General features: G+C 39.0%; 2 protein-coding genes across 2 annotated transcripts; one reads left to right on the top strand and one right to left on the bottom strand.

Annotated features, from left to right (window-relative positions):
* The first annotated feature begins 10,890 nt into the window (after positions 1-10,890).
* cyp19a1a (cytochrome P450, family 19, subfamily A, polypeptide 1a) lies at positions 10,891-18,186 on the top strand. Its single transcript, XM_072913353.1, has 9 exons — positions 10,891-11,163; positions 11,229-11,379; positions 11,451-11,605; positions 11,683-11,877; positions 11,945-12,059; positions 12,119-12,230; positions 15,173-15,335; positions 15,403-15,644; positions 17,643-18,186. The coding sequence occupies exons 1-9, from the start codon at positions 10,998-11,000 to the stop codon at positions 17,898-17,900; spliced, it is 1,557 nt and encodes a 518-aa protein (XP_072769454.1). The 5' UTR covers positions 10,891-10,997; the 3' UTR covers positions 17,901-18,186.
* Positions 18,187-18,449: 263 nt separating this feature from the next.
* LOC133608572 (guanylyl cyclase-activating protein 2-like) lies at positions 18,450-27,530 on the bottom strand. Its single transcript, XM_061963889.2, has 4 exons — positions 27,251-27,530; positions 27,032-27,181; positions 23,526-23,622; positions 18,450-19,962 (listed from the first exon to the last, which is right to left on the bottom strand). The coding sequence occupies exons 1-4, from the start codon at positions 27,446-27,448 to the stop codon at positions 19,847-19,849; spliced, it is 561 nt and encodes a 186-aa protein (XP_061819873.1). The 5' UTR covers positions 27,449-27,530; the 3' UTR covers positions 18,450-19,846.
* Positions 27,531-27,744: the final 214 nt, after the last annotated feature.

Below are 27,744 nucleotides of genomic sequence, written 5' to 3'. Positions count from 1 at the left end.
CCCTCCCTCAGCACCCCTCCCCTCTCCACATCACTCCCTGGCACTCGTCCTTGTCACATCCTCGCAGCTTCTGTCCACCGACTTGCGACAATGACCTGTTTCCATTGCTTCCACTTAGGCCGGAAAAGTGACAGGTCTGTCCAAGTTGCTGGAGGCCTTGAATGCATCGTTGACAGTGAAAGAGTGGCTGCTGCCTCTCGAAATGGCACTTTAATGGATTTGCATCCACAGATAATGAACTTCTGTCTAGGCAAGTTGAACACACACTCGCAGCAAGTCTGTACTGTGATTTTATTCACCACAATGCATTGCCATCACTGAGGCGTCCATCTTAAAGGGGAACATTATCACAATTTCAGAATTGTTAAAACCATTAAAAATCAGTTCCCAGTGGCTTATAATATTTTTCGAAGTTTTTTTCAAAATTTTACCCATCACGCAATATCCCTAAAAAAAGCTTCAAAGTGCCTGATTTTAACCACCCTCCCATTTTCCTGTGACGTCACATAGTGAAGCCAACACAAACAAACATGGCGGAAAGAACAGCAAGCTATAGCGACATTAGCTCGGATTCAGACTTGGATTTCAGCGGCTTAAGCGATTCAACAGATTACGAATGTATTGAAACGGATGGTTGTAGTGTGGAGGCAGGTAGCGAAAACAAAATTGAAGAAGAAACTGAAGCTATTGAGCCATATCGGTTTGAACCGTATGCAAGCGAAACCGACAAAAACGACACGACAGCCAGCGACACGGGAGAAAGCGAGGACGAATTCGGCGATCGCCTTCTAACCAACGATTGGTATGTGTTTGTTTGGCATTAAAGGAAACTAACAACTATGAACTAGGTTTACAGCATATGAAATACATTTGGCAACAACATGCACTTTGAGAGTGCAGACAGTCCAATTTTCATCAATTAATATATTCTGTAGACATACCCTCATGTCAGCAGGCCAGGGAAGCTAGGGTCGATATTCTTCTCTTGATCATCTTCGGGACGGTGTGAGCCAAGACATCCAGGGGGTTTAGCTCGCTCGTCTGCGGGAACAAACTGCCGCCATTGCTTGCCGTGCTAGCGAGGCCCTTTGTCCCTGAATTGCTCACACACTCCGGCAGATTCAATGGGGGTCTGGCGGCAGATTTCTTTGACTTTATCGTTGGAAATGCATCTGCTTTGAGTGTCGCAGGATATCCACACATTCTTGCCATCTCTGTCGTAGCATAGCTTTCGTCGGTAAAGTGTGCGGAACAAACGTCCAATTTCTTGCCACTTTCGCATCTTTGGGCCACTGGTGCAACTTGAATCCGTCCCTGTTCGTGTTGTTACACCCTCCGACGACACACCGACGAGGCATGATGTCTCCAAGGTACGGAAAATAGTCGAAAAAACGGAAAATAACAGAGCTGTTTTGACCCGGTGTTTGAGAAAATGGCGGATTGCTTTCCGATGCGACGTCACGTTGTGACGTCATCGCTCCAAGAGCGAATATTTAATTCGCCAAAATTCACTCATTTAGAGTTCGGAAATCGGTTAAAAAAATATATGGTCTTTTTTCTGCAACATCAAGGTATATATTGACGCTTACATAGGTCTGGTGATAATGTTCGCCTTTAAATCTTAATGCACAAACACTAACATGAGTAGTAGATGTACTGAAATAGAATTCTGTTAGTTGCAGCTCCTGGTCTCTGTGGAGCAGAGCTGGTGTTCTGGCCTCAAGGTGTAGGTCACCAGCAGACGGTTGTTGACCAGCTTGAATCGCTCCAGCACATGTGTGCACACATCCTGGATTAAGAGCACATCAGCGACCTCAGCTATGTTGCCTTTTCATGCAAAGAGCTCTGAGATGGTTCAGACTGAGGGCAAAAACACAAAAGAGCAAGCATGACCTGCACCAGACTCTGATTGCGTGTCTGGGTAGTCGGGCGCACAACATGCAACCTGAAAGAGGATTTTGACTGTAGGAAAACTCAAAGTGGACAACCAGGTCAGGGCTATCAAGTCCTTCCACACCAGACTTGTCCAAGCATACCTTGATGGACCCTCTTGGCACATTCATGCTGGAAAAGAAAATTGATGGCAATATACAAATGTCTTGGCGAGAGTGTGTGGTCCACACAGTGTAGTTGTGAAGTGAAGTGAATAATCAAATCAAATCAAATCAACTTTATTTATAGAGCACATTTAAAATTTACCACAGGAGTAGCCAAAGTGCTGTACAATGAGCAGGTTAAAAGATAAAACGAGTACCGAGCAAACACAACACAACACAAACAGAACACGATAAAAAATAAATAATTAAAATAGAATTAATAAAAACATAAAAACATAAAAACAGGATCACAGCAGGTGTATTATGGGGCGCCATTGCAGGATGGATATCACTCAGTGTTAAAAGCCATGGAATAAAAGTATGTTTTTAAGAGAGATTTAAAAACAGGAAGAGAGGAGGCTTGTCTAACACTCAGGGGTAGGTCGTTCCAGAGCTTGGGAGCAGCAACGGCGAAAGCTCTGTCACCTCTAAGCTTCAGCCTTGTGTCAGGGACCGTCAACAGCAGCTGATCGGCTGATCTTAAGGATCGGGTGGGGCAGTAAGGCTGAAGGAGGTCGGAGAGATAGGTTGGCGCGAGGTTGTTTAGACATTTAAAAACAAATAAAAGGAGTTTAAAATGTATTCGGTAACGCACAGGGAGCCAGTGAAGGGACGCTAAAATAGGGGTGATGTGCTCACGTCTGCGGGTCTGTGTTAGCAGACGAGCAGCAGAGTTCTGCACGAGCTGCAGGCGGGCGAGGGAGGCCTGGCTAATGCCAACATACAGGGCATTACAATAATCAAGACGAGTCGAGATAAAAGCGTGGATTAATTTCTCAAGATCATTTCTTGATAGAAGCGGTTTCACTTTCGCTATTTGGCGTAATTGATAAAAGCTTTTTTGAACGACGCTGCTGATTTGTTTTTCGAATTTAAAATTTGAGTCAAACTTTACCCCCAGGTTTGTGACAGAGTCGCTGAGATACGGGGTCAGAGTGCCGAGGTCAACGTTGGGGGAGGGAGAGCGACTTGGACCGAACAACATAACTTCTGTTTTATCTTCATTTAGGCTCAGGAAGTTAGCTGAAAGCCAGACTTTGATGTCGTGCAGGCAGTCAATAAGACGTTGAACCGTGTTATTTTGTGCCATGGGAAAATAAATCTGGCAATCATCGGCATAAAAATGAAATGCAATACTGTACTTCCTAAAAATAGAACCAAGGGGGAGAAGGTAAAGCGCAAATAAAATTGGGGCAAGGATTGAGCCCTCGGGGACCCCATGTGGTAAAGGAGCTGTGGACGACATAAAACTGTCTACTTTTACACAAAAACTCCTGTCGGTTAGGTACGACCGGAACCAGTTGAGGGCGGCGCCCTTAATGCCCACACAGTTCTCAAGACGAGTGATTAAGGTGGCGTGGTCGACGGTGTCGAACGCAGCAGACAGATCTAAAAGCACCAGGACAACATATTTACCAGAATCAGTGGACAGGAGGATATCGTTAAAAACTTTTAGAAGCGCTGACTCTGTGCTGTGGAGGGCTTTAAAACCGGACTGGAACAGCTCAGTGATACCATTATCCTCTAAGAAGGGCAACAACTGACTGTAGACAACCTTCTCTAATATTTTGGAAATGTATGGAAGATTAGAGATAGGTCTGAAGTTAGAGAGGAGAGACGGGTCGAGGCTGGGTTTTTTAAGTAGAGGTCGTACCACTGCATGTTTAAACTCTACTGGAACTATTCCAGAAGAGAGGCTACTATTGATAATGTTAAGGACACTTGATCCAATAGTAGCAAGTACCTCCTTAAACAGGCGAGGTGGGAGGGCATCTGCAGGAGAACCAGAGGGCTTCATATGACTAACTGTGTCACTTAAAAAAGAAAAGGACACCGGCTCAAACTGATGGAAAACAGAAGAGAAATGCAGGGGAACAGAAGGGTCATATGAAGGCTGAGATAGACTGGCTCTAGTTGACACAATTTTGTCAGTGAAAAAATGGAGACAATTTTCACAGAATTCAAAAGAAGCATCAAAACCAGCAGATTTGGGAGCATCAATGACAGTGTTAATAGTTTTAAACAGAACTCTGGGGTTGTTACAGTTAGAAGATATAATCTGAGATAGATATATATTTATTTCTGCTTTTACAGTCATCTGAAAGGAAAACAGGCTTTCTTTAAAAATGGCAAAGGACACATGCAGCCTGTCTTTTTTCCATTTTCTCTCTGCTCTTCTACATACGCGCCTGGCAGCCCGAGTGACGTCATTCAACCAGGGCTGAGGCGTGGCTTAAGCGCGGCGGCATTTGAAAGGCGCGATCGTGTCCAGTGTTTGTAAACAGATAGAGTTGAACCCAGAAACCAACTCTTCAGTATTCAGACACACAGATGCTGCAGAATTATCATCACAAAGAGTCAAAAAAATAGAGGAGAACCGAGCAGGAGACGAAGAATTAAACATGCGAGAGCGTTGGGGCGGTGCGCACAATTTAACTGGGCACTGCGTGGCAATATCAAACAGGATCGGCATGTGATCAGAGAACACAGCGTCGCAAATGTCCAAATTAAAAACACACAAACCATACGAGAGCACTAAATCGAGTGTATGCCCGCGTTCATGTGTAGAACCACACACAGACTGTACAAAGTTAAATGAGTCGATTATATTCAGGAAGCTCCTGGAAAGCGGCTCATCTGGACAGCAGGTGTGAATATTAAAATCACCCACAATAAGGACACGATCATATTTGGGCAGGATTTCAGCCAGAAATTCAGAAAAGTCAGTTATAAAGTCTTTGTGGTACTTGGGTGGTCGATAGATGACGGCACACAGGACGACATCAGAAAGACCCAGTTCAAACATGCACAGTTCGAAGCTTGAAAAGGAGGATTGTAGGCGGATCTGACGGCATTTAAAGTAATTTTTAAAAACGACTGCTAATCCTCCTCCTTTTCGACCGGACGGCCGTGGGGAATTAAAGTAGGAACACTCCGGAGGCAGAAGTTCATTAAGAGGGGCGGACTCACCGGCTCTCAGCCATGTCTCCGTCACACAGAGGAAGTCCAGTCCGCGGGTAGTGAAGAAATCCTTCAGGATAAAAGTTTTGTTTGTCAAAGATCTTGCGTTCACAAGACCGAACCTGGCGGGGGCCAGCACGTCCAAGGCCGCAATTAATCCGGGTGGGGCCCGACACACAGCCCGCAGGTGGCGGTGATCCACCCCGCGCCTCCGGGGGCGGGGACAGCAGGAGCGACGACGGCAAGCTTCTTCCTCCAAACCAACGATAGGAACCAGCCAGGAGCCGATAGGATCGAGCGAGCGTGGGTGCAGGAGGAGACCGGATACCGCACCATTCCTCCTTCGGGGAGCCACGGGAAGCTGGGCCAGGAGTGCCCTAACTTTCACCAGCTGGCCGCCACGTTTACCGCGGCGCCGGAGACGCTTCCGCCGGGGGAGAGGAGCCAGGGGGCGGGAAAGGAAGGCAGGAATCCGGCCAGGTGAAAAAGCTGACTGGGACGTCGAAAAACCAACGTCGAAGTTGATCATATCAGTGGGAGAGGGGCAAAGATCCAACAGTGTTTGGCGGTCATACACAAGCAGTGAGCTGACAGAGACGAAAATAGACGCAAAAAACACAAAAACGAACAGAGCTGACAGCGAGAGACGGCAGGCCAAAGCACATACTGGCGCCATCTAGCGCTGTTCTCTTGTGACTCAAAACACTTTACATAGTGAAACCCAATATCTAAGTTACATTTAAACCAGTGTGAGTGGCACTGGGAGCAGGTGGTGTCTTAGGTGTCTTGCCCAAGGACACAACGGCAGTGACAAGGATGGCGAAAGCGGCAATCGAACCTGGAACCCTCAAGTTGCTGGCACGGCCACTCTACCAACCGAGCTATACCGCCCCAAGTTGCCTAGCTGTCGGGCAATCAGCTGAATTCAACACAAGTTAGGGAGAACAGGGTTGGTTGTCACACTCGCTATACCTTGGCACGACATTGAAACTGTTATTTACAGAATTGGGATCAGAGTTCATTTAATCTTATTGTATTCCCATTCTTATTTTATTCATCTTTTTTTTATTCTTAATTTGATTTTTATTTTGGTTGTCTTAGTTTTGCTAGTTAATGATTCATGTAGCACCATTGCACCGAAAAAACTCCCTAGTTCAGGGTGGCGTGGCTTGGTTGGTGGAGTGGCCGTGCCAGCAACTTGAGGGTTCCAGATTTAATCCCGGCCTTCGCCATCCTAGTCACTGCCGTTGTGTCCTCGGGCAAGACACTTTACCCAACTGCTCCCAGTGCCACCCACCCTAGTTTCAATGTAACCTGGATGTTATGTTATGTTATGTTATGTTATTTTCATTTATTATGCGCCCCCCAACCAATCAGCCCGGGGCGCAGCCCGAGTGGAGAAACAAGAAAAAAACAGAAACAGAGACTGAGACACACAAAGGAATCCAAACTAAATATTTAAGACTCACAATGAACACATAAATCAAAAGTCATGTGCGGTAAAGAGGTGAGTTTTAAGCTGTGATCTAAAAGAGTCGAGAGTGGTGGTGGACTTAATATTCAGAGGGAGCTTATTCCATAGCCTAGGTGCCATCACTGAGAAAGCACGACCTCCCTTTGTCACTAGGTTTGACCGTGGGACCTTCAGGGTCATCTGGTTGTCCGATCAAGGCAACAACCAAGCCTGGAACTGGTGGGTTGGTCCAGGAGATCTTTAATTTAAGCTGGTAATGTAATGTGGCTTTCACTATGTAAAGCGCTGTGAGTCACTAGAGAAAAGGGCTATATATATATATATATATATATATCTATATATATATATATATATATATATATATATATATATATATATATATATATATATATATATGTATGTGTGGGAAAAAATCACAAGACTATTTCATCTCTACAGGCCTGTTTCATGAGGGGGGGTACCCTCAATCGTCAGGAGATTTTGGAGATATATATATATATATATATATAAATATATGTAAAAATATATGAACCCTCACTGACAATGGCAGTAAAAGGATTCTGATTCTGACCCGCAATGTGTTCTCTGGAGTAAGACTGCTGAAATTGAGGTGAGAGGCCTTTTTGTGTTTTTCATGTGTAATTATAAATATTCAGCTCCTCAGTATTTGTCTTACAGGATTTTCCACTTTATAGCCCAAAACAATTGTTCCCTGTCATGTTTTGCGATTTTTTTTGTTTGTGGTGTAGATTTCCATTTCAACGCTCGTACTGTTTAGTTTCACTTCCTGTTTTTGCATTGCAGTTGCTAGCGCTTGTTCCTCATCTGTTCCTGGTTAGCAATCAGGAGGCTCAGAAGTAAGTGATTGCTAATCAGGATGATTCTTAAGCCCAGTGTCGTCAGTTGACATCGATCATATGCTGACCTATTGTATGCATCTCACAAGTTGAGCTTTGTCTAATTTTACTTGTTCCTGTTTTGCATTATCCGCTTTCTGTTTTTACCTGCACATTGCCTCCCTCTCTGCATCCTGGGCTCACAAATCATGCTAAAATTTAACAATTACCTTAAACAGTGAAGCGAAAACTACAGCTTAGATCGTTATTAGCTAGCTAAATAATATGAGGTTGTTAGTTGTTAATGCTGGAAATTAGTGCTAGAAATTCTATTTGGGTTTGGTGGTCACATATTCTGGCCTTTTCTCAGTCTGTGTTCAAAGGCATTCGTCTATGTATTTTGTCAACTTGTCGATGCAATTAAACGTTCCAATTTAGTTCCTTGCTTTTTAAAACGATCTTTCAACAACTAACCCTGTAGTGTGTGTGAGAGGGTCGTGATCGTTATTTACCTCTTTGTTACAATGAATTGGAAAATGAGAGGGATACATACTTTACATCTTTAGCTTCAATTTAATGTCGGAGTGATTACTGAAATATGCTTTGATGATGACCCATTAGAGCAGTGATTCTCAAACTCTGATATGTGGTACGCGGGCTCCATCCAATGGTACAACAAATAATGACTTGATTGACTTATTTTAAAACACAATGTTACTGGTCAAACTGTGTGTAATGTTACAGTGACCAAAAATATTAAATATACTTGTTAAATAAAACCTCTGCCTTGTTTTAATGAATACTTAGGCCTACTATGCTACTGTATTTTAATGTTGGTCATTATGGTGGTACTTGGAGGCGTAAGTGTTTTCTGAGGTGGTACTTGGTGAAACAAGTTTGAGAACCACTGGTCTAGAGTGTCCCAAGCAACCCTGTTCTCCCCTACATTATGTGCAAGTCCTGCTGCTCTGGTTCCTGCTGTTTCCTCCCTGAGGTGCAGCTGTCTTCCTCACAAGCTACTTTATCTCCTCCCAAACAAACTGATGACAGACTTGCTGCTACAGATCAAGGACAAACTGCTTTGCAAGACAGTTGGTATTTTAAGATTGTGAGTTATACACAGATGCTCTTTGATGTGATAGAAAATGGCTTTTTAATTAAAATCGTAACCAACAATAGTGTGCAAATTCAGGTCTTCATCACGAGAAATGTACATTCAACCACAACAGTTCTATAAGTTGTTTTTTTTGTGTAGTTTAGATTTTTTTTTTTTCCATATGTGAAACTATTTATAAAAATTTGTATTCACTAATTTCAAATTGCCAGAATATTTATTTTGTGTTTACTGCATTACTCATTTGCGGAGTGCGGCTCATTTTTTAAACTCTGCAAGTAAAATCAAACCAAAACATCTCAAAAGGTGATTAGGACCACACTGGAAACAAAAAATAAAGTTACAAAAAAACAAGAAATATTGACAATGTAGAATGTAACAAGACCATAAGTTAAGATATAGACAGTTGTTTTTTTTAATAAACATAAATACTGAACACATTTTGATGTACATTTCACGTGTTCACTTAACAAAAAATAAACAAAATTAGAGGTGCTTCCACATCCTGACATTTTTTTGTATGCGGCCCAGCAGAGGAAAATGTTTAGACATCTCTGACTTATTTTTGGTGTGAAATTGACCTACATAAAAGGCAGTTTATTTTCTTCTATGAAAAGGGCTGGATCGTCTTATAGTTAAAAGTTTAAGTACCACTGATAGTCACACACACACTAGGTGTGGTGAAGTTATTCTCTGCATTTGACCCATCTCCTGGGAGGTGAGGGGAGCAGTGAGCAGCAGCGGTGGCCGCGCTCTTGAATCATTTTGGTGATTTAACCCCCAATTCCAACCGTTGATGCTGAGTGCCAAGCAGGGAGGTAATGGGTCCCATTTTTATAGTCTTTGGTATGACTCGGGCGGGGTTTGAACTCACAACACTCTAACCACAAGGCCACTGAGCAGGTCATAGTCGCACTGTACAGATTTATACATGCAACCAAGAGGTGGTGCCAAACGATTTCTCTCCAAGTGCATCAGAGCTTTTCTTCCTGTCACTTACACACAGCCTTGACTTGGAGAGACGACATCATTGGAAAGCTCACTCTCCACTGGTGACAAAGACAACGGGTGGATGGGGTTTACCACAACACAGCCCAGAAACAAGGTTAGATGACCATCTGCTCATTGTTCTTCTTAATCATGCAAAACAATGTCAGTCTCTGACATCATGAAGAAGGCTGCCATCGCATCAGGGCCCCAGCACACAGTCGGCCATTTGAACCGAGCACATTCTTGGACAAGAGTAGGCGACGGGTGAATGACACACAGAGAGCAGAACAGAGAGGCTTTCTTTGCAGCAGCAAGGGGTTTTTTCACTGCAACATTCGCAGACATTACGTGTATAAAAGTGAAGAAAACAAAATAAAAGTCAACATTTGAATAAATAATGTACCGTATTTTTTGGAGTATAAGTCGCACCGGAGTATAAGTCGCACCTGCCGAAAATGCATAATAAAAAAGGAAAAAAACATATATAAAAAACTGCGACTTATAGTCCGAAAAATACGGTACTTGGAAAACGTTATTTTCTAACTACAACAGCAATAAACATTAAGTTAAAAATAAAAATTGCTAATAACAATAAAGGCTGAGAAATATAAGAGGAGAAATATAATCTAAGAGAAAAATGTAATTTAAAACATTTGTACGCACGTACAACACTTAAGACCTTCAGTACATCAGTATGTGAAATTAAATTATGGAATGGATTAAGCAAAGAAATCAAACAATGTACTAATATGATCCCCTTCAAGAAACTCTTCAAACTTAAAGTGTTTACAAAGTACAAAGAAGAAGAACCATGATAAACACTCTGAATTGATCTCATTATTATTCATTTTCAAGCTAATCTTACTCATCTCACCATATGAAATATAACTTACTTCACCAAGTATTATTTATGTATTTTTATTGTGATTACTTATGGAGTATATTGTGAATAAAATGAGAACAGGAAGTGAGCAAAAGTTTTAGCAACTGTTATGTAAAAGAAAAGCGGTAGGATTAAATAAGCTCTGCTTCTTCCAACTCCTTTTCGAACATGTTGAATAGAGAAACTGGAAATTGTGATGTATCATGTTGTATGCTTGCATGTTCCAAATACACTCAAACTCAATTCAACTCAATGTCGTTATTAAATTTGTCACAACAGAATGTCGTCTACTTGTGGCGTGCTAGTTGAGTTTGAAATGATGATGAACGCTCAATTTGGGAGTTTATCAAGCAGAGTCGTTTGATGCTCGAAGAGTCTTACTCCTTCTTTTCATCAGTGAAACGTCAAATACAGCAAGGCCGCAGGCCCGAGTCCAACCCTCAAGGTTACACATGTATTGTTTACCTTTCCCCACTTGTGTTGTGGCTTTTTGCGTTGCCCTGACCTGGCTTATAACCAACGCCAGCAGCTTATAAAGAGCCAGCTCTGCTGCTGCTTGTGCGGCTTTCATCTCATTCATTGCGTATTTGTGGCGCGTCTTCAGACTCTACTTTCTTATGGAGTAGATCTCTGGGAACGAGCCATGACTCCGCTAGACTTGGATGCAATAGTGTCAGAACTGGGCCCCACTTCCCAGAACGCCACTGTGGGGGCAGCAGCTGGCATTTCCGTGGCAACCAGAACTCTGCTTTTACTCGTCTGTCTGCTGCTGGTAGCCTGGAGCCACACGGACAAACAACAACTACCAGGTGGGTCATCTTAACATTATTTCCACACAAAGCTCGGCATCATTTTTTATTTTTTTTTACCATAGGTCCATCTTTCTGTCTGGGGTTGGGACCTCTTTTGTCCTATGTGAGGTTCATATGGAGCGGCATAGGCACAGCCAGCCATTACTACAACAACAAGTACGGCGACATTGTGCGCGTTTGGATCAATGGAGAAGAAACGCTCATTCTCAGCAGGTCGGTTCTTTCACTTGACCCTGAACATGTAGAAAAAAAGTGTTCCATGCAACATTTGTTTCTATAACCAGGGCTTCGGCGGTGCACCACGTTCTGAAGCATGGACACTACAACTCTCGTTTCGGTAGCAAGTTAGGGCTCAGCTGCATCGGGATGAATGAGAGCGGGATTATATTTAACAACAATATCACCCTGTGGAAAAAGATACGCAGCTATTTCACTAAAGGTAACACGAGCAGACGTCTATCTGCTTGGTGATAAGGATGCAAAGGACGTGTGGCTGACCGTGACCTTCTGCTGCAGCTCTGACAGGCCCGGGTCTGCAGCAGACCTTGGATGTTTGCATTTCCTCAGCACAGAACCATCTGGACCACCTGGAGGAGACTAACTTGGAGACAACTGCAGGGGATGGACGGAGACATGTGGATGTCCTCAGTCTGCTGCGCTGCACCGTGGTGGACATCTCCAATAGACTCTTCTTGGGGGTACCAGTAAATGGTAAGTTTGTTTGTTTATCACAGCTTTAGGTGGGTCTAATGCTTCTCTAATGTTCTCACTTGTCCAGAGAAGGAGCTGCTGCAGAAGATTTTGAAGTATTTTGACACATGGCAGACCGTCCTGATCAAGCCAGACTTCTACTTTAAGTTGGACTGGATTCACCAAAAGCACAAGGCAGCAGTGTAAGTCACTCGAGTCATTTGCTAGTTTCTTGTATTGGTTCACACGCATAATTTTATAGCCAGGGACTCCAAGATGCCATAGAGAGTCTTGTGGAGGATAAAAGGACAGAAATGGAGCAGGCGGATAAACTGGACAACATCAACTTCACTGCAGAGCTCATATTTGCACAGGTGAGACTGATAATTGCCTTTTGTGTTGTTTTTTGCATCGGAGACAGGGACTTGCCCCCCCTTCCAATATTAGAAAGAGACGCATTTGTTCCACCCAAAAATGTATAGCTGGGGATAATTATTCCTTAAAATATGTAAGTTCTAAATAGGAAAATAAACGTATTCCTTTTTAGAAATTACATATTTAAGTTAGGTCATCTGGATCCTATGATTGTCACCCGTCCATTATTTCATTTCTAACTTTGTCAGTCTCACCAAGTAACGTCAACACTAGTTAAAGTGAGTTGTCAGTGAGGCACTAAGCTTGTGTATTTGATGTGAGAGATATCACTTGTGTAGGTTTTTGTTGGCCCAACTGTTGCACTGAAGCACATAGTGTTGAAGAACAACAAAACGTCTTTATTATTAGACTTGATCTTTGTTGGACAAACTGCCTTGTGTTTTAAACTGATATTAAAAGTGAACAATTCGTTTTTTTAATGTTTTTGTAGGTGGGGGCGGGGGGTTCATGTCAGAATAGTGTTCCTTAATATAATAGTTCATGTGACACATCATTTTGTCAATGTTTTGCAGTGTAGTTCATTTATGTCATTTCTGAACTATTTACGCATCCGTCAGTGTCTCCCCCAATATTAAACTCATTCCTGCTCTTTGTTTTTTTGTTGTTTTTAATAGTAGTTTGTAAATAGTTTTATTTTCAGTTGGTGTATGTTTTGGTCATTGAATTTTCTCATCCTGAATGGAAATTTAGAAACTAAAAATATTGGTTTATTAGATCTTTTTTTTAAATGCAAGTAACAAGCTTGAAAAACCAAGCATTCTTCTTTTGTGTGTCGAAAAGCACCAACTAGACCAAAAAAAAGTTTAGATTTTCATTTTACATTTCATATAACAAAAATTTAAATCATCAGACTGCCGAAACAAACAAAAAAAAACTGACCAAAACCAGATTTTTATACAATACAGGCCAAACGTTTGGACACACCTTCTCATTCAATGTGTTTTCTTTATTTTCATGACTATTTACATTGTAGATAGTCACATCAAAACTATGAATGAACACATGTGGAGTTATGTACTTCACAAAAAAAGGTGAAATAACTGAAAACATGTTTTATATTCTAGGTCAGTGGTTCTTAACCTTGTTGGAGGTACCGAACCACACCAGTTTCATATGCGCATTCACCGAACCCTTCTTTAATGAAAAATAAAATGTTTTTTTTTTTCAAATTCAAGACAAAATTATATGTTTTTGGTAACACTTTAGTATGGGGAAAATATTCTAAGTAACAAAGACTTAATTTAGAGTTTTTTGGACACTAAGGGAACATATTCTAAGTAACAAAGACTTAATTTAGAGTTATTTGGTTAGGGTTAGGGTTAGAGGGTCAGGGTTATAATAAGGCCATACCGAAAAAGGCGTTTATAAGTACTTAATAATGATTAGTTAAGAGCCAATATGTTACTAATTTGCATGTTAATAAGCAACTAATTAATGGTGAATATGTTCCCCATACTAAAGTGTTACCATGTTTTTTTTACTGGTGCACAAAATGAACCGTGCATGAACAGCACCTTGTTCAAACAACAAAACCAACACAGTGCATAAACTCACGACAAATTACACACCTGCAAATCAGTCTGACTTCTGCTGTTGTCATATCTGCAATACGTCGATAGGGAGAAGTTTTTATTTACACGACGAGTCGGGTGTGTTTTGACCTCCGCCGAACCCCTGAGCCCGACTCACCGAACCCCTAGGGTTCGATCGAACCCAAGTTAAGAACCATTGTTCTAGTTTCTTCAAAATAGCCACCCTTTGCTCTGATTACTGCTTAGCACACTCTTGGCATTCTCTCGATGAGCTTCAAGAGGTAGTCACCTGTAATGGTTTTTATTCATAGTTTTGATGCCTTCAGTGATAATCTACAATGTAAACAGTCATGAAAATAAAGAAAACGCATTGAATGAGAAGGTGTGTCCAAACTTTTGGCCTGTACTATATATTACGACACAGAAACTGGATGTCATTATTTAACGAACTAGCCTATCGGGGACAAAAAACAGTGTAGTGTAGTATCCTGCGTCAGAAAGACGAGATAATCATGTCAATATTTTTCTATATAAAGACGCAGGACACACTTTATCATCACCACACTTTATTTTCCTACAGGCCAATTCACAGCTTTAACTTTAAATAGCAAGTTAGGGCTCTGGGGTTGGAATATTAAAACAAATATGGTTTTGGTCCAGTTTTCTTTAGTTTTGTCTGACTAATGTTTTTCATAATGTCAAAAATAAAATGAAAATGAAAATCCAACCTTAAATTAATTTTAAGAGATTGCTTTTTGACACAAAAAAGAAGAATGCTTTGTTTTTCAATCTTGTTTTTTTGTATTTCAAATTGAAATTGGAATAAACCAGTTGTTTTTGTTGTTCAACTCTCATTAATGAGATGAAAATGTAAATAATCAAATGTGTATACTTTTCTTATGCTTTCTGAACTCACTATGTTCACTGCTCGCTGTACATATCCTACCAAGTCAGACCTACACTGTTTCAATGTCCATTTCTCTGATGATGCAATTGTTGATGACTGAAGTGCTGATATCAACCAAACCTAACCCCCCCCCCCCTCCCCAACCCCTCCACATCCCACCCCCCGGATTGTAAATAATGTACATAATTCAATGTACTGTATATACTCTGATGATTAACTTGTGTGATGACTGTATTATGCTGATAGTATATATTTATACCATGAATTGATTAATGTGGACCCCGACTTAAACAAGTTGAAAAACGTATTCGGGTGTTACCATTTAGTGGTCAATTGTACGGAATATGTACTGTATTGTGCAATCTACTAATAAAAGTTTCAATCAATCAATCAATCAATGACCAAAAGACACACCGAGAGTTTACATTGTGTGTTTTTTCAGAACCGCGGCGAGCTGTCTGCTGAGAACGTGAGGCAGTGCGTGTTGGAGATGGTGATCGCAGCACCGGACACTTTGTCCGTCAGCCTCTTCTTCATGCTGCTGCTCCTCAAGCAGAATCCAGATGTGGAGCTGCTGCTGCTCCAGGAGATTGATGTTGTAGTCGGTGAGGAAGCTGCACAAAAAAGTGAAAAGGTCAAAGCAAACTTACTGAGGGACTTGTTTGCCTGAAGGTGACAGAGCCCTGCAGAAAGGTGACCTCCACAAGCTGCAAGTGCTGGAGAGCTTCATCAATGAATGCTTGCGTTTTCACCCGGTGGTGGACTTCACTATGCGCCGGGCACTTTCTGATGACATCATTGATGGCTACAGGGTCCCTAAAGGCACAAATATCATCTTGAACACTGGCCGCATGCATCGCAATGACTTCTTCCTCAATCCCAACCAATTCAGTCTAAAAAACTTTGAAAAAAATGTGAGTAGACATTTCTTCATGGCATTTACATGATTAATATTGACTTAAACTTCCTTTTATCTAGGTCATTAATTTAAAAAGAAAAAACAAGACAAACATTGAATTTGTGTTTTTAACGCAAGAACATGAAGCCTATTAAACTAAAAAAAAATCAACAATAGCGTAATACTTTTTCCCTTACAAACTTAATAACAATGTTTATTTATAGATACTTTATTTGTTATCAATGTAATTATTATTTGTACACCGTTTAGATTATTATCATTTAATAATTATTACATTATTATATTGTATTACATATTTTACAGTGATATTTTTTCATATATTCTCTATAATAATCAGGAGTACAACTTTTTCACTTCCAATACGATACTGATATTGGAGCCTTGAGTATTGCCCGATACCCATATTGATCCGATACGATATCAGCACAAATCATAGTACACTACATATTTTGTAGTGTGGAAGAATAGGCTTGATTAAGTGAAATTTCTTAAAAAAAACAATGGCCAGTATGAAAAACACGTAACTAATGACAGATTTGTGTGTTTTTTTAAGTAAAGTGGTAATTGTGTTTTGGTCACACCTTGAGGTCACAATAATTGATCAATTAAATGTCACGATGCAGTAAGTTGAAGGATGCAGACGTGTTTGTCACTAATATGTTTTTGCTTTGGATTTTCTGTGAGAAATATGGACCTATAATTATTCAATACTTGTTTGTATTGATAAATGTTGTATTTAAGACTGCAATATTGTTCAAATAAGGACACTTAATACATACTGTATGTCTAGCTTGTGTTGCTATTGTGTGCTTAGCTGTTGTGCAGCTGCTAGTTCCTAGTAGCCTGCAACCTACCATCTTTACCTTTTGTTTGGTAAATTAATTCACAACAATACTATAATACTACAATACTAGTGTGTCGTGAGATACAGTCTGGTGTGCCGTGGGAGATGATCTAATTTCACCTATTTGGGTTAAAAATATTTGTTGCAAACCTGTAATTATAGTCTGCAAATGATGTGTTGTTGTTGAGTGTCGGTGCTGTCTAGAGCTCGGCAAAGTAACCGTGTAATACTCTTCCATCTCAGTAGGTGGCAGCCGGTAGCTAATTGCTTTGTAGATGTCGGAAACAGCAGGAGGCAGTGTGCAGGTAAAAAGGTGTCTAATGCTTAAACCAAAAATAAACAAAAGGTGACTGCCCCTAAGAAAAGGCATTGAAGCTTAGGGAAGGCTATGCAGAACGAAACTAAAACTGAACTGGCTACAAAGTAAACAAAAACAGGATGCTGGACGACAGCAAAGACTTACTGTGGAGCAAAGACGGCGTCCACAAAGTACATCCGAACATGACATGACAATCAACAATGTCCCCACAAAGAAGGATAAAAACAACTGAAATATTCTTGATTGCTAAAACAAAGTAGATGCGGGAAATATCGCTCGAAGGAAGACATGAAACTGCTACAGGAAAATACCAAAAAAAGAGAAAAAGCCACCAAAATAGGAGCGCAAGACAAGAACTAAAACATTACACACAAGAAAACAGCAAAAAAAATCAAAATAAGTCAGGGTGTGATGTGACAGGTCATGACAGTACACCTACTTTGAGACAAGAGCTATAGTGATGCATGCTTGGTTATGGTTTAAAGTCATATCCAAAAATTGCGACTACGACTTTTTACTGTCAGATGAGTTTAGTTTTTCAATGACTTCTGCTGGTGGTGTGCCTCCGGATTTTTTCAACGCAAAAAATGTGCCTTGGCTCAAAAAAGGTTGAAAAACACTGTGTTATTGTACCGATATCCGGTATCAATATCGGATCGAGACACCCCTAATAATAATAATAATAATGTTACAGTTTGTGCTCGTAGACTTATGTTTGTCACAACAAAAATATTCACACATCATATGCACATAAAGGCAAACATGTGAATACCATATGAACAAGCTCCGTGAGCAAAAGAAAGGAAAACTAGTAAAATTGTGTCTTTCAGGCTCCTCGACGTTACTTCCAGCCGTTTGGGTCAGGCCCTCGAGCCTGCGTTGGCAAGCACATTGCTTTGGTGATGATGAAAACAATCCTGGTGACACTGCTCTCCCAGTATTCTGTGTGCCCCCACGAGGCCTTGACCCTGGATGGCCTCCCACAGACCAACAACCTCTCTCAGCAGCCCGTGGAGCACAAGCAGGAGAGCGACCGTCTCACCATGACATTCTTACCCAGGAAGAGAGGACACTGGAACACTTCCTGAGACTTTTTTTTTTCTTGTCTTGTGTTTCTGTTCACATACATTTATTTACTGCATACTACATTCTCACTTACAACACATTTAATAAAACATTGGCTGGTGGGTTCATGTTTGCCATCTGAATTTAAAAAATGTGTTTAAAATACTCCATTTTATAAAAATTGCACGCCTGTATAAAGCTTGTTTTTCCAAAACCAGTGTATCAACTTAAATATCATATTGTACAAACTTGTTGTGGTATTTGTCATTGTTGATGAATCAATGCATACATTTTTACTGGTGTTTTGTGAGAACTTTGTCATTTGAGGAAAAGATGATAGTATGGATGTTTCATACATTGAGCAACCTCGCATCACTTGCACATCCAACATGTCTAAAAAGGATTAAGAAGAAGCACACTTTGCTTAACCTTACACCTTCTCCATGTTACAGCTATTACTGTTTGTTTTCCTTTTTTTAAACTAAAAACTAAATAAAAAATTCAACATAGTAAATAAATACAACTTATTAAAGTAATAGTATAAAATAAATGTTATCAATAATCACACAATAATAATTAATAAAAAAAACTACACAAATATTTCAACATAGTAAATAAATATAACTTATTACAGTAATAATACAAAAAATACATGCAATTAAGAATGATGAATATTACCAATGTTCCCGTTCCTGCAAACAAGTATGGCATTATGGGAATACACGAAAATAGTTGCCTAGCACAAAGGCAATTAACTGTGAACATGAAACAAAAACACTAACTGTGGTATTAATAAACAAAACTTACTTGCGATGACATGAACAGGGCAGCATGGACTATGAAACAAGCAGCGTGAACTAAGCATGAAACCGTAAACATGGCATGAAGCAGAGTGATGTCGCCAGAAAGACAGCCTGGCAACTGGAAGCTTAAATAATAGTGACATGATTAGTGACAGCAGGTGCGTGACTCAAAATGTGAAAACGTCAGACAGGTGCGTGACATGAGGATGTGAACCAGGTGAAACTAATGGTTGCTATGGTGACAAAGCAAGAGAGTGAAAACAGGAACTAAAAAGTGTCCAAAAACCAAGCAAAACATAACTAAACAAAACATGATCACAGACATGACAGTGATGTCTTGGGGGAAAAAAGCAAACGTTGTGGAGTGTTTGTGAAATAATGTGCCGCTGTATGCTTAAAATGAGCAAACTATGTAAATATTAAATGTTATTATAATTGTGCCTTTTATTACATTACAAATATACTCACAGAGTGTATATAAAACCTTGATGGAAGTGATTGGATGTTTTTTACGGCGCTTTTTAGGCAGAATAGAACAACTCCCACAGACTCCATTGTAAGCGGACTTTTGCTCGCATTTATTTACTAGTTAGAATGCATAAAAAAAAGAAAAACGTATATTTTATAGTCTTACTGAAGAATGTGAATGATAGGTCAAATTCCCAAAAAATTGGGGTTCCCCTTTAAGATACGGGGAACCTAAACCGCCAAGAAAAACACTGAAGAAAATTGCACAAACAAAATGACAATTTGTGGCAGCCATAACGTGATGTGTACAAATATTTTGTCATGCTAAAATGATTACATCAAACATAATATAGAATCATGAAAAAATGGCAACAAGAGGAGGTAGAAGGTATGTAGTAACTGCTGACATAAGCATGTTTTCAATAATAATGATTATTGACACTTCCTTGCCTTGCATTCAAAAACAAACCTCCTCCCAAATATTGACTTTCTTGAGTCTTGAGTCTTTCTTGGCAGGTCCGATGAGAGGAATGAAGCAACGATTCTGACCATCAATCAGCAGCGTAACACAGCCTGTAAAAGGTCCACTGCCTCCACCGCCAAACCACCAAATCATCTTGGAGACATCAAATGCCCACACAGAACATGTGTCTGTGTTTAAGCAAAGCTTTGTTAAATTACTGATATCATTGATTGGATCATTTGCCCCAATTCTGGATGACCCAGCCGGAGACGTTGACGTCCAACTTGAGAATGTTCATGACCCATTCATCCTGCTGGGCTCCCTCCATGAACTCTGCCAAGGTAATCTGACCTGTGACATAAACACATGAAGACTTTATGTTATCCCAAAAGATTGTTGTGCACAACTTTTTTTTACTTACACATTTCGACTAATATTTTGTTCAACGGGGGTACATGTATTCGAATTGTGATTTTTTTATTTGATGCATGCCTTTAATACATACTTGCCAACCTTGAGACCTCTAAATTTGGGGTATGGGGGGAGGGGGGGGGGTGTTCAATGGAGAAGTCTGATCTACAAAATGTGCAGGCAGCATACCCCTTCCCCTTCGAACTGTCCTGGATGAACTGAAATTATTTTTTCCAATCATTTTGGAACTTGCAAGCGTACTTCTTCTTCTTACTCGTCGTCGCCATGTCTCTTCTTCGTTCTTCTGCTTCGTCTCCGTTATATTTTTGGACATTACTACTTGCCGTAGTTTTGAAGCAATGCATGATGGGAATCCGGATGTTGTGTGTCAGTGTATTAACGTGCCGGCTGGAATAAACACACGCTGAGAAATAGCTCCGTGCCTGCCTACTTTATGGGTTATAGATAAACCTATGGATAACGGAGACATATATATTAGTCTCCTTTTCAGGTGAGAGACGACGCTAAAGGCAGTGCCTTTAAGGCACGCCCCCAATATTGTTGTCCGGGTGGAAATCGGGAGAAATTCGGGAGAATGGTTGCCCCGGGAGATTTTCAGGAGGGGCACTGAAATTCGGGAGTCTCCCGGGAAAATCGGGAGGGTTGGCAAGTAAGCTTTAATACAGGAAGTGTACCCATATATTCATACATTTACTGTTGTACTTCCATAAAAAGAAACGTTGCGAACCAGGGTGTGTTCAAGTTGTTTTATTGGTCTGCTGCTTATTGTTAAAATAACAATTGTTATTTAAATGTATAATTATTTATTGCACCAATTTTTGACACCTACTGTATATTACATAGTTTTTGTAGCTTATAATACAGTATATTTATCAACATTAGATTGGGTTTTAGCATCTTCAATACACAGAGGGCCTGATCTACTAAGATCCAAATAACATGCGCTAAACAGCTTGTGCAAACTACAAAATTGTGTATACTATTAGTGGGCGTGTTGAGTGTGACCACTAAGACTGCATGTGCAATTGAAAAGTGGTGCAGACCACCTTATTCAAATGAGGTTTTTCACTTGTTTTGCTATGTTTTAAAACATGCAGAGGACATGTACAATTTTTTTATTGGCATTTTAAACGCAGTCCTGCAATGCATCTACGATAGAACCCACTTTTTTAGTGTGCTGAAGGTGTGCTCATTGAAAATGTTGGCACCAACTACAAGCGTGCCCTGGAATGTTCTACATGCAAGAAAATGTATATTGCAATAGATTTTTTCCATATAGGAGATATGTTAATAATATTTCGTATATGAAAAAACAAACATCATTTAAAAAAACCAGCAGAAACCAACACGCATCAATTGAATTGGTTTTAATCAGCCCCTTAAGTCATGCAGCATCTATAAAAATAGAAATTGCTGAATAGACAATATGTAAAAATGTATATTTAAAGAACGGCCCGCCGGTGTGTTCAGTGTGGCTCGCGAGACATCACAAATTAACAAGAAGATCGGCCTAAATCTAGTCCCCTGAGGATTGAAATGGAGTAATGCTGCCGCCATTTTATAAACGAAGACAGAACCGATCGTCACTTGGAAGGGACGCCATCACAGCATCAATTTATATGACCCAATCCAAACAACTTTTCCCACTCATGGTATTAATTAATTATAACCAAAGTCAACACACTGTCGCAAATAACACACATCCCACTCATTTGTGAACATTACAAAACACATATTGTGATTTTAGAATTAGAATTACACATATAAATCCTTTGCAGTGCATGATGGCTGATATGCAAAACACTGATTGAATACAAAACTTTAAGGAAGTCGTCAGGGAAGTACATACATATTGTATATATCTTGGGTGTCATGATCCGTTGCCCGGGTCATGTTTTGTTTCGTTTATTTCCTCAGTTGTTTAGTTCTGTTTCAGCACTGTTGTTTTCTTAGTTGCCATGGGTGCTGATTTTTGTCTGCTGCCTCTGATTAGTGGTCAGGACGCTCACCTGCTCCTGGTCACTAATCAGAGAGCTATTTATTCCTGCTTCGCGCCACACTCTGCCTGGCAGTCTTGTTCACAACATGCAACATTTACGTTGGTATTACTTGCTTCTTGTGCTTTTGGTTTGCTAGTCTATTGCTAAGTTTTGCTGTAGTTTCTCGTGCTATCCGCACGTTTTCCATTTTTCGTGTTTTTGTCCTGTTGATTTGAATAAATCATCTTTCTTACTTGCACGCTGCTTCCGGACATCCATCTGCATCTGTATACATATATACACAAATATATATATACATAGATATATATGTACATATATATGTATATATATATTTACATATTATATCTACATACCTGTATATACATATACATATATATGTACATACATATTTACATATATACTGTATATATTTACATATATATCTGCATACATATATTTACATATATACATATATATTTACATACAGTATATTACGGTATGTACATATATTGACATATATTGACATATATAACTTAATACATATATTTACATATATATTTGCATACATACATATTTACATATATATATATACAGACAGTATATATTTACATTATATATATATATATATATATATATATATATATATATATATATATATATATATATATATATATATATATATATACATGTATAAATGTATCATTGATGTATATAATATATTAATGTAATATGTATATATGTCCACACATATACAGTATGTATAGGCTATATATGTGTGTATATATATTGTTAGTTGTCATGCAGTTGGCTTTCGGCCCCGGGCGAATGTTTTTAACTCAATGCGGCCCCCGAGTCAAAATGTTTATACAGGTCGCGGGGGGTGCTGGAGCCTATCTCAGCTGCATTCAGGCGGAAGGCAGGCTACACCCTGAACAAGTCGCCACCTCATCACATGGCCAACACAGATAGACAACATGCACACTCACATTAGAAATTGTAAAATTGAAACTTACCTGCAAAAAAGTGGCAGTTTTTTATGTTTTGTTCAAAAAAACACAAGCAGTTTTATGTTTTGTATTTTATTATTTTACCATACCCAAAATACAAATGATTATGGCATCCTGTTACAACCCTTATTATCCATTATAATGACAGGATTGTATTGTAATGTTTTTACAGTACAGAAGTACTGTATATATCATTCACATTTACACTTATGAACAATTTCTAGTATCCAATTGGCCTAACTGTTTTTAAAAAGTGGAAGGAAATTGGAGAACTTGGAGCAAACCTACACAAGCACTGTGAAAACATGAACATGTGCCATATGGTGTTTATCATTTATAACTGGTGGGAGGACCGACTGGATTCATTATATGACAAGTTTAATATACATGTGAGTGAGAGAGTCAGTACATTTACATGTACTACAGAAAACCCAATTATTGCGTGAACTGGTCTAAAAGCACATAAAAACTCCTTAATTTGATCACATGGACTTACCATCATTGTTCTGGTCAACCAGGTCAAAGATTCTGTCACAGATTTCAGACGGTGTCAAACTGACATCAGAGTTTTGTAGCTTTATTTTGTACAAAATCTGTGTGATGGACACAAACACAAACACATCAAAAAACCAAACAGGATCGAGCTGTACTATATATATATCAGGGGTGCTCACACTTTTTCTGCAGGCGAGCTACTATTCAATTGATCAAGTCGTGGGGATCTACCTCATTCATATAAATAATTTATATTTACTTATTTATGAAACATATGCTTTTGTTAACAAGTTAAAGGTGTTTAATGATAATACAAGCATGTTTAACACATATAGTTAATATTGTTAATAAATTAAAGGTGTTTAATGAAAATACAAGTTTGTTTAATACGTATAGTTAATATTGTTAACAAGTTAAAGGTGATTAATAATACAAGCATGTTTAACACATATAGTTAATATTGTTAAGTTTAAGGTGTTTAAAGATAATGCAAACATGTTTAACACATATAGTTAATATTGTTAACAAGTTAAAGATGTTTAGTGATAATGCAAGCATGTTTAACACATATAGTTAATATTGTTAATATATTAAAGATGTTTAATGATAATACAAGAATGTTTAACACATAGTTAATATTGTTAACAAGTTAAAGGTGTTTAAAGATAATACAAGCATGTTTAACACTTATAGTTAATATTGGTAATAAGTTAAAGGTGTTTAAAGATAATACAAGCATGTTTAACACATATAGTTAATTTTGTTAATAAGTTAAAGGTGTTTAAAGATAATACAAGCATGTTTAACACATATAGTTAATATTGTTAATAAGTTAAAAGTGTTTAGAGATAATACAAGCATGTTTAACACATATAGATTCCTTTCTTTCATGAAGACAAGAATATAAGTTGGTGTATTACCTGATTGTGATGACTTGCATTGATTGGAATCAGACAGTAGTGCTGATAAGGTCCGCATTTTCGAATGGAGGAGAAAAAAAGTCCTCCTTTCTGTCCAATACCACATGAAAGTGGTTGGTTTTTGGCATTTTATTTATCCAGCTTCCGTACTCCTTTGTATACACTTTACAAGAAATACATTGTCGGCAAACTCCGTAGCTTGCTAGCTTGTGCACGCCAGCTTTCTGAGACTCTTATTTTGGTAGCGCAGGCAGGATGAAGTAGCGCTTTTATTGTGCAACTGTGCAGTCGGTCTTTGGAGTTTTGACGATAGGTACGGCGCCAGAGTCTGTTGAAATAAAGTGTTTCTCGCCTTCCTGTCGATAATTTTAATGAGCTGGCAGCAGCCAGCGTCATCTCAGAAGACCCTCGGGTGCCGTGAATGTCAATCAAGTGACGAAAGTGACGTCATAGTGAAGATTTATGATCGCAAATTTTTAGGACTATTTTTTTAATGGCTGGCTGGTGATCGACTGACACACCCTCCGAGATCGACTGGTAGCTCGCGATCGACGTAATGAGCACCCCTGATATATATAAATAAATAAATATATGTATATAAATAAATAAATATATATATATATATATATATATATATATATATATATATAAATATAGATATATATTAGGGCTGTCAAAGTTAATGCGATAATAACGCGTTAACTATAAATTTCAATAACGGCACCAATTCTTTTTAACGGCCGATTAACGCGAAGACTTCCTTTTTGACACTTGGTGCTTGCCAAAGCGGGCGAACTTGGCTGCAGTTCACTTGCTACTGTTGAGCCACAATAGAGCAGAAATGGACAAGGGAAGTTTACCTTAGGGAAATATCAGGTTCAAAGCCATAGCAAGTTGTTCTCGCGACGAGAAAGGACTATTTTTTGCCGTGAGAAATGGCGACATCCCTGCAACAAATGCCTGCTGCATAACATTTAGATTGTTACTGTGACTGATTTAGTAAGTAAGATGACATAAAAGCTCAACAGAAATGAAAACAAACAAAGTATGATATTCTTTTTAGTTTGTATGGCCAATTTATTGCTAACATGAGCCCAATTCCAACAAGTATTTCCTCCGTGCACACATGTCTGCCTCCGTGCTTCATTCCTAGACACACAATACTTGTTCATTCTCCATTGACACAGTGTGTTCACAGACCATGGGAAAAATGACCACCATAAGACACTAACATACACATTAACACCAGCCATATGCACAGGGTTGTCTGGAGCGGAGGCAGTGTGTCTACGCTGTGGACGTACTTAAATATATTTGAGATGTACCCGCGGACATTGATCTTCACAATTTAAGATGACACTGGTGGCTTTTAATGAGAGAAAGGCTCCTAGCAGCGCAAAGCAAGTGTGACGTCAGGCTGTCTGCAACGCGCTTTTTGTCATGGATGTGGCGCGACAGAAGCATCTAAACAGAATCTCTGAACACTAGTACAGTCATTAATAACGCCAAATATAAATGCTAGATTTCTTTTTTGTAAATGTTTATTACAAAATAAAGTAACTATAGGATTAGAGAAATTACATTGTACAATAAGCAGCAACAATTTAAAAATAGAACAAAACAATATTATGTAAGAAAAATGTATATCTTAATACTTACTTAATAATAACAGATTTGTTTTAAATGTATATTCACACTTTTTTGGCATTTTTAAAGAATATATGCATCATAGCAAATCATGCGATGACATCATATCGACCCAATATTTCATGTTCTTGTAGAGTCCTCAATTACAGAATGATTAGCAGGCTCAATATTAAATTGTATTAATTTATAGAGAAGGTTAAAACATTGTCATGCAGCAATATGAAACAACCCCCCCCACGAAAATAATCTTGTCTAGGGTACACTTATTAGTGGTGAAAAATGATACCTATCTGCGATTAATATTGAGTTAACTATGAACAAAATGCGATTAATCGCGATTAAATATTTTAATCGTTTGACAGCCTTAATATAATACATACATATATACACATATATACACATATACCTATATGTATATATACTTCAGCCTAAATCCTTTCGGGCTGCAACATTTTCAATTTATAAATGTACAACTGTTTGTTTATGTAAAACTGTTTGTTCATTTTGTTGACAACTGACCGAAGAAATAATAATAAACTAATAAACTAGACATATATGTATATGTATACATGTAAATGTAAATGTATATGTAAATATATGTATATGTATATATAGGTATACATATACATATATACATACATATACGGTACTGTATATGTATATATGTAAATGTATATATATATGTATATGTTTATGTGTGTGTGTGTGTGTGTATATATATATATATATTTCTTATGGTGGTGGGCTAATTGGAACTGAGCCTCCAAGGCTTAGTGTTAAGAAGGTCCAGATATAGCAAAGAACTGGTTTTTCATTTAATTGTGTAAGCTGCGTCTTTAGGTCGTTAACAGTAATCACTCTTAAGAGGATTAACACCATGAAAGCAAACCAGTTTACATTTTTACACAGTTCTTCCCCAGAGCTGTAATTCTACACATACCTTTATGATCCGTTTCACCTCTTGCCGGTCTAACTTTCCATTCCCATCCTTGTCGTACATTTTAAAAGACCACTTGAGCCGATCTTCAAGGTTCCCTCTCAAGATCAGATGAAGCGCTGCAACGTACTCCAGGAAGTCCAGCGCGTTGTCCTGATGTCCAAGGTAGACAATGATTTCAAACATGATACAACACAATCCTTTGTAAGGTTTTTACTTTACCTGGTTTGTGTCAAAAGAGCGGAATATAGTTTCAATGAAGAGAGACTCCTCTGCAGAGGAGCTGGAGACGCCAAAGATTCTCTTGAACTCGTGCAAATGCAGAGCACCGCTTGGACATTCCTTCATAAAAACGATGCATAGCTCCTGAATCTGGGCCAAGTCCATCTCCTCATTTTGGCTTTGCTCCTGCCCCATCATCACAAATCGGTCTGGAAAATGCTGAAATGTATCCTGGCCGCAGAGACACCAACACTCAGTGAAGCAACATGTCTGCTGTCTGAGCGCCTGCAACTCTTAAGAGGACAATCCTATTAACTCACTGACTCACTGACAAGATGTCCTAGGAAGCAAACGTGACAAAGATGTAATGTCTTCCTGTGTTTGGACGTGACATGTTTTTTCAAATGATTAAATCCAGATGTATATATCAAATCAAATCAAGTTGAAAATGTAAAACGTTTTTTCTTTAAGTACTTTAACTATAACTAACTCCA

Source organism: Nerophis lumbriciformis, linkage group LG06 (assembly GCF_033978685.3).
Source record: "Nerophis lumbriciformis linkage group LG06, RoL_Nlum_v2.1, whole genome shotgun sequence".
Taxonomy (NCBI): Eukaryota; Metazoa; Chordata; class Actinopteri; order Syngnathiformes; family Syngnathidae; genus Nerophis; species Nerophis lumbriciformis.
This window is presented reverse-complemented; position numbering and strand designations above follow the sequence as displayed.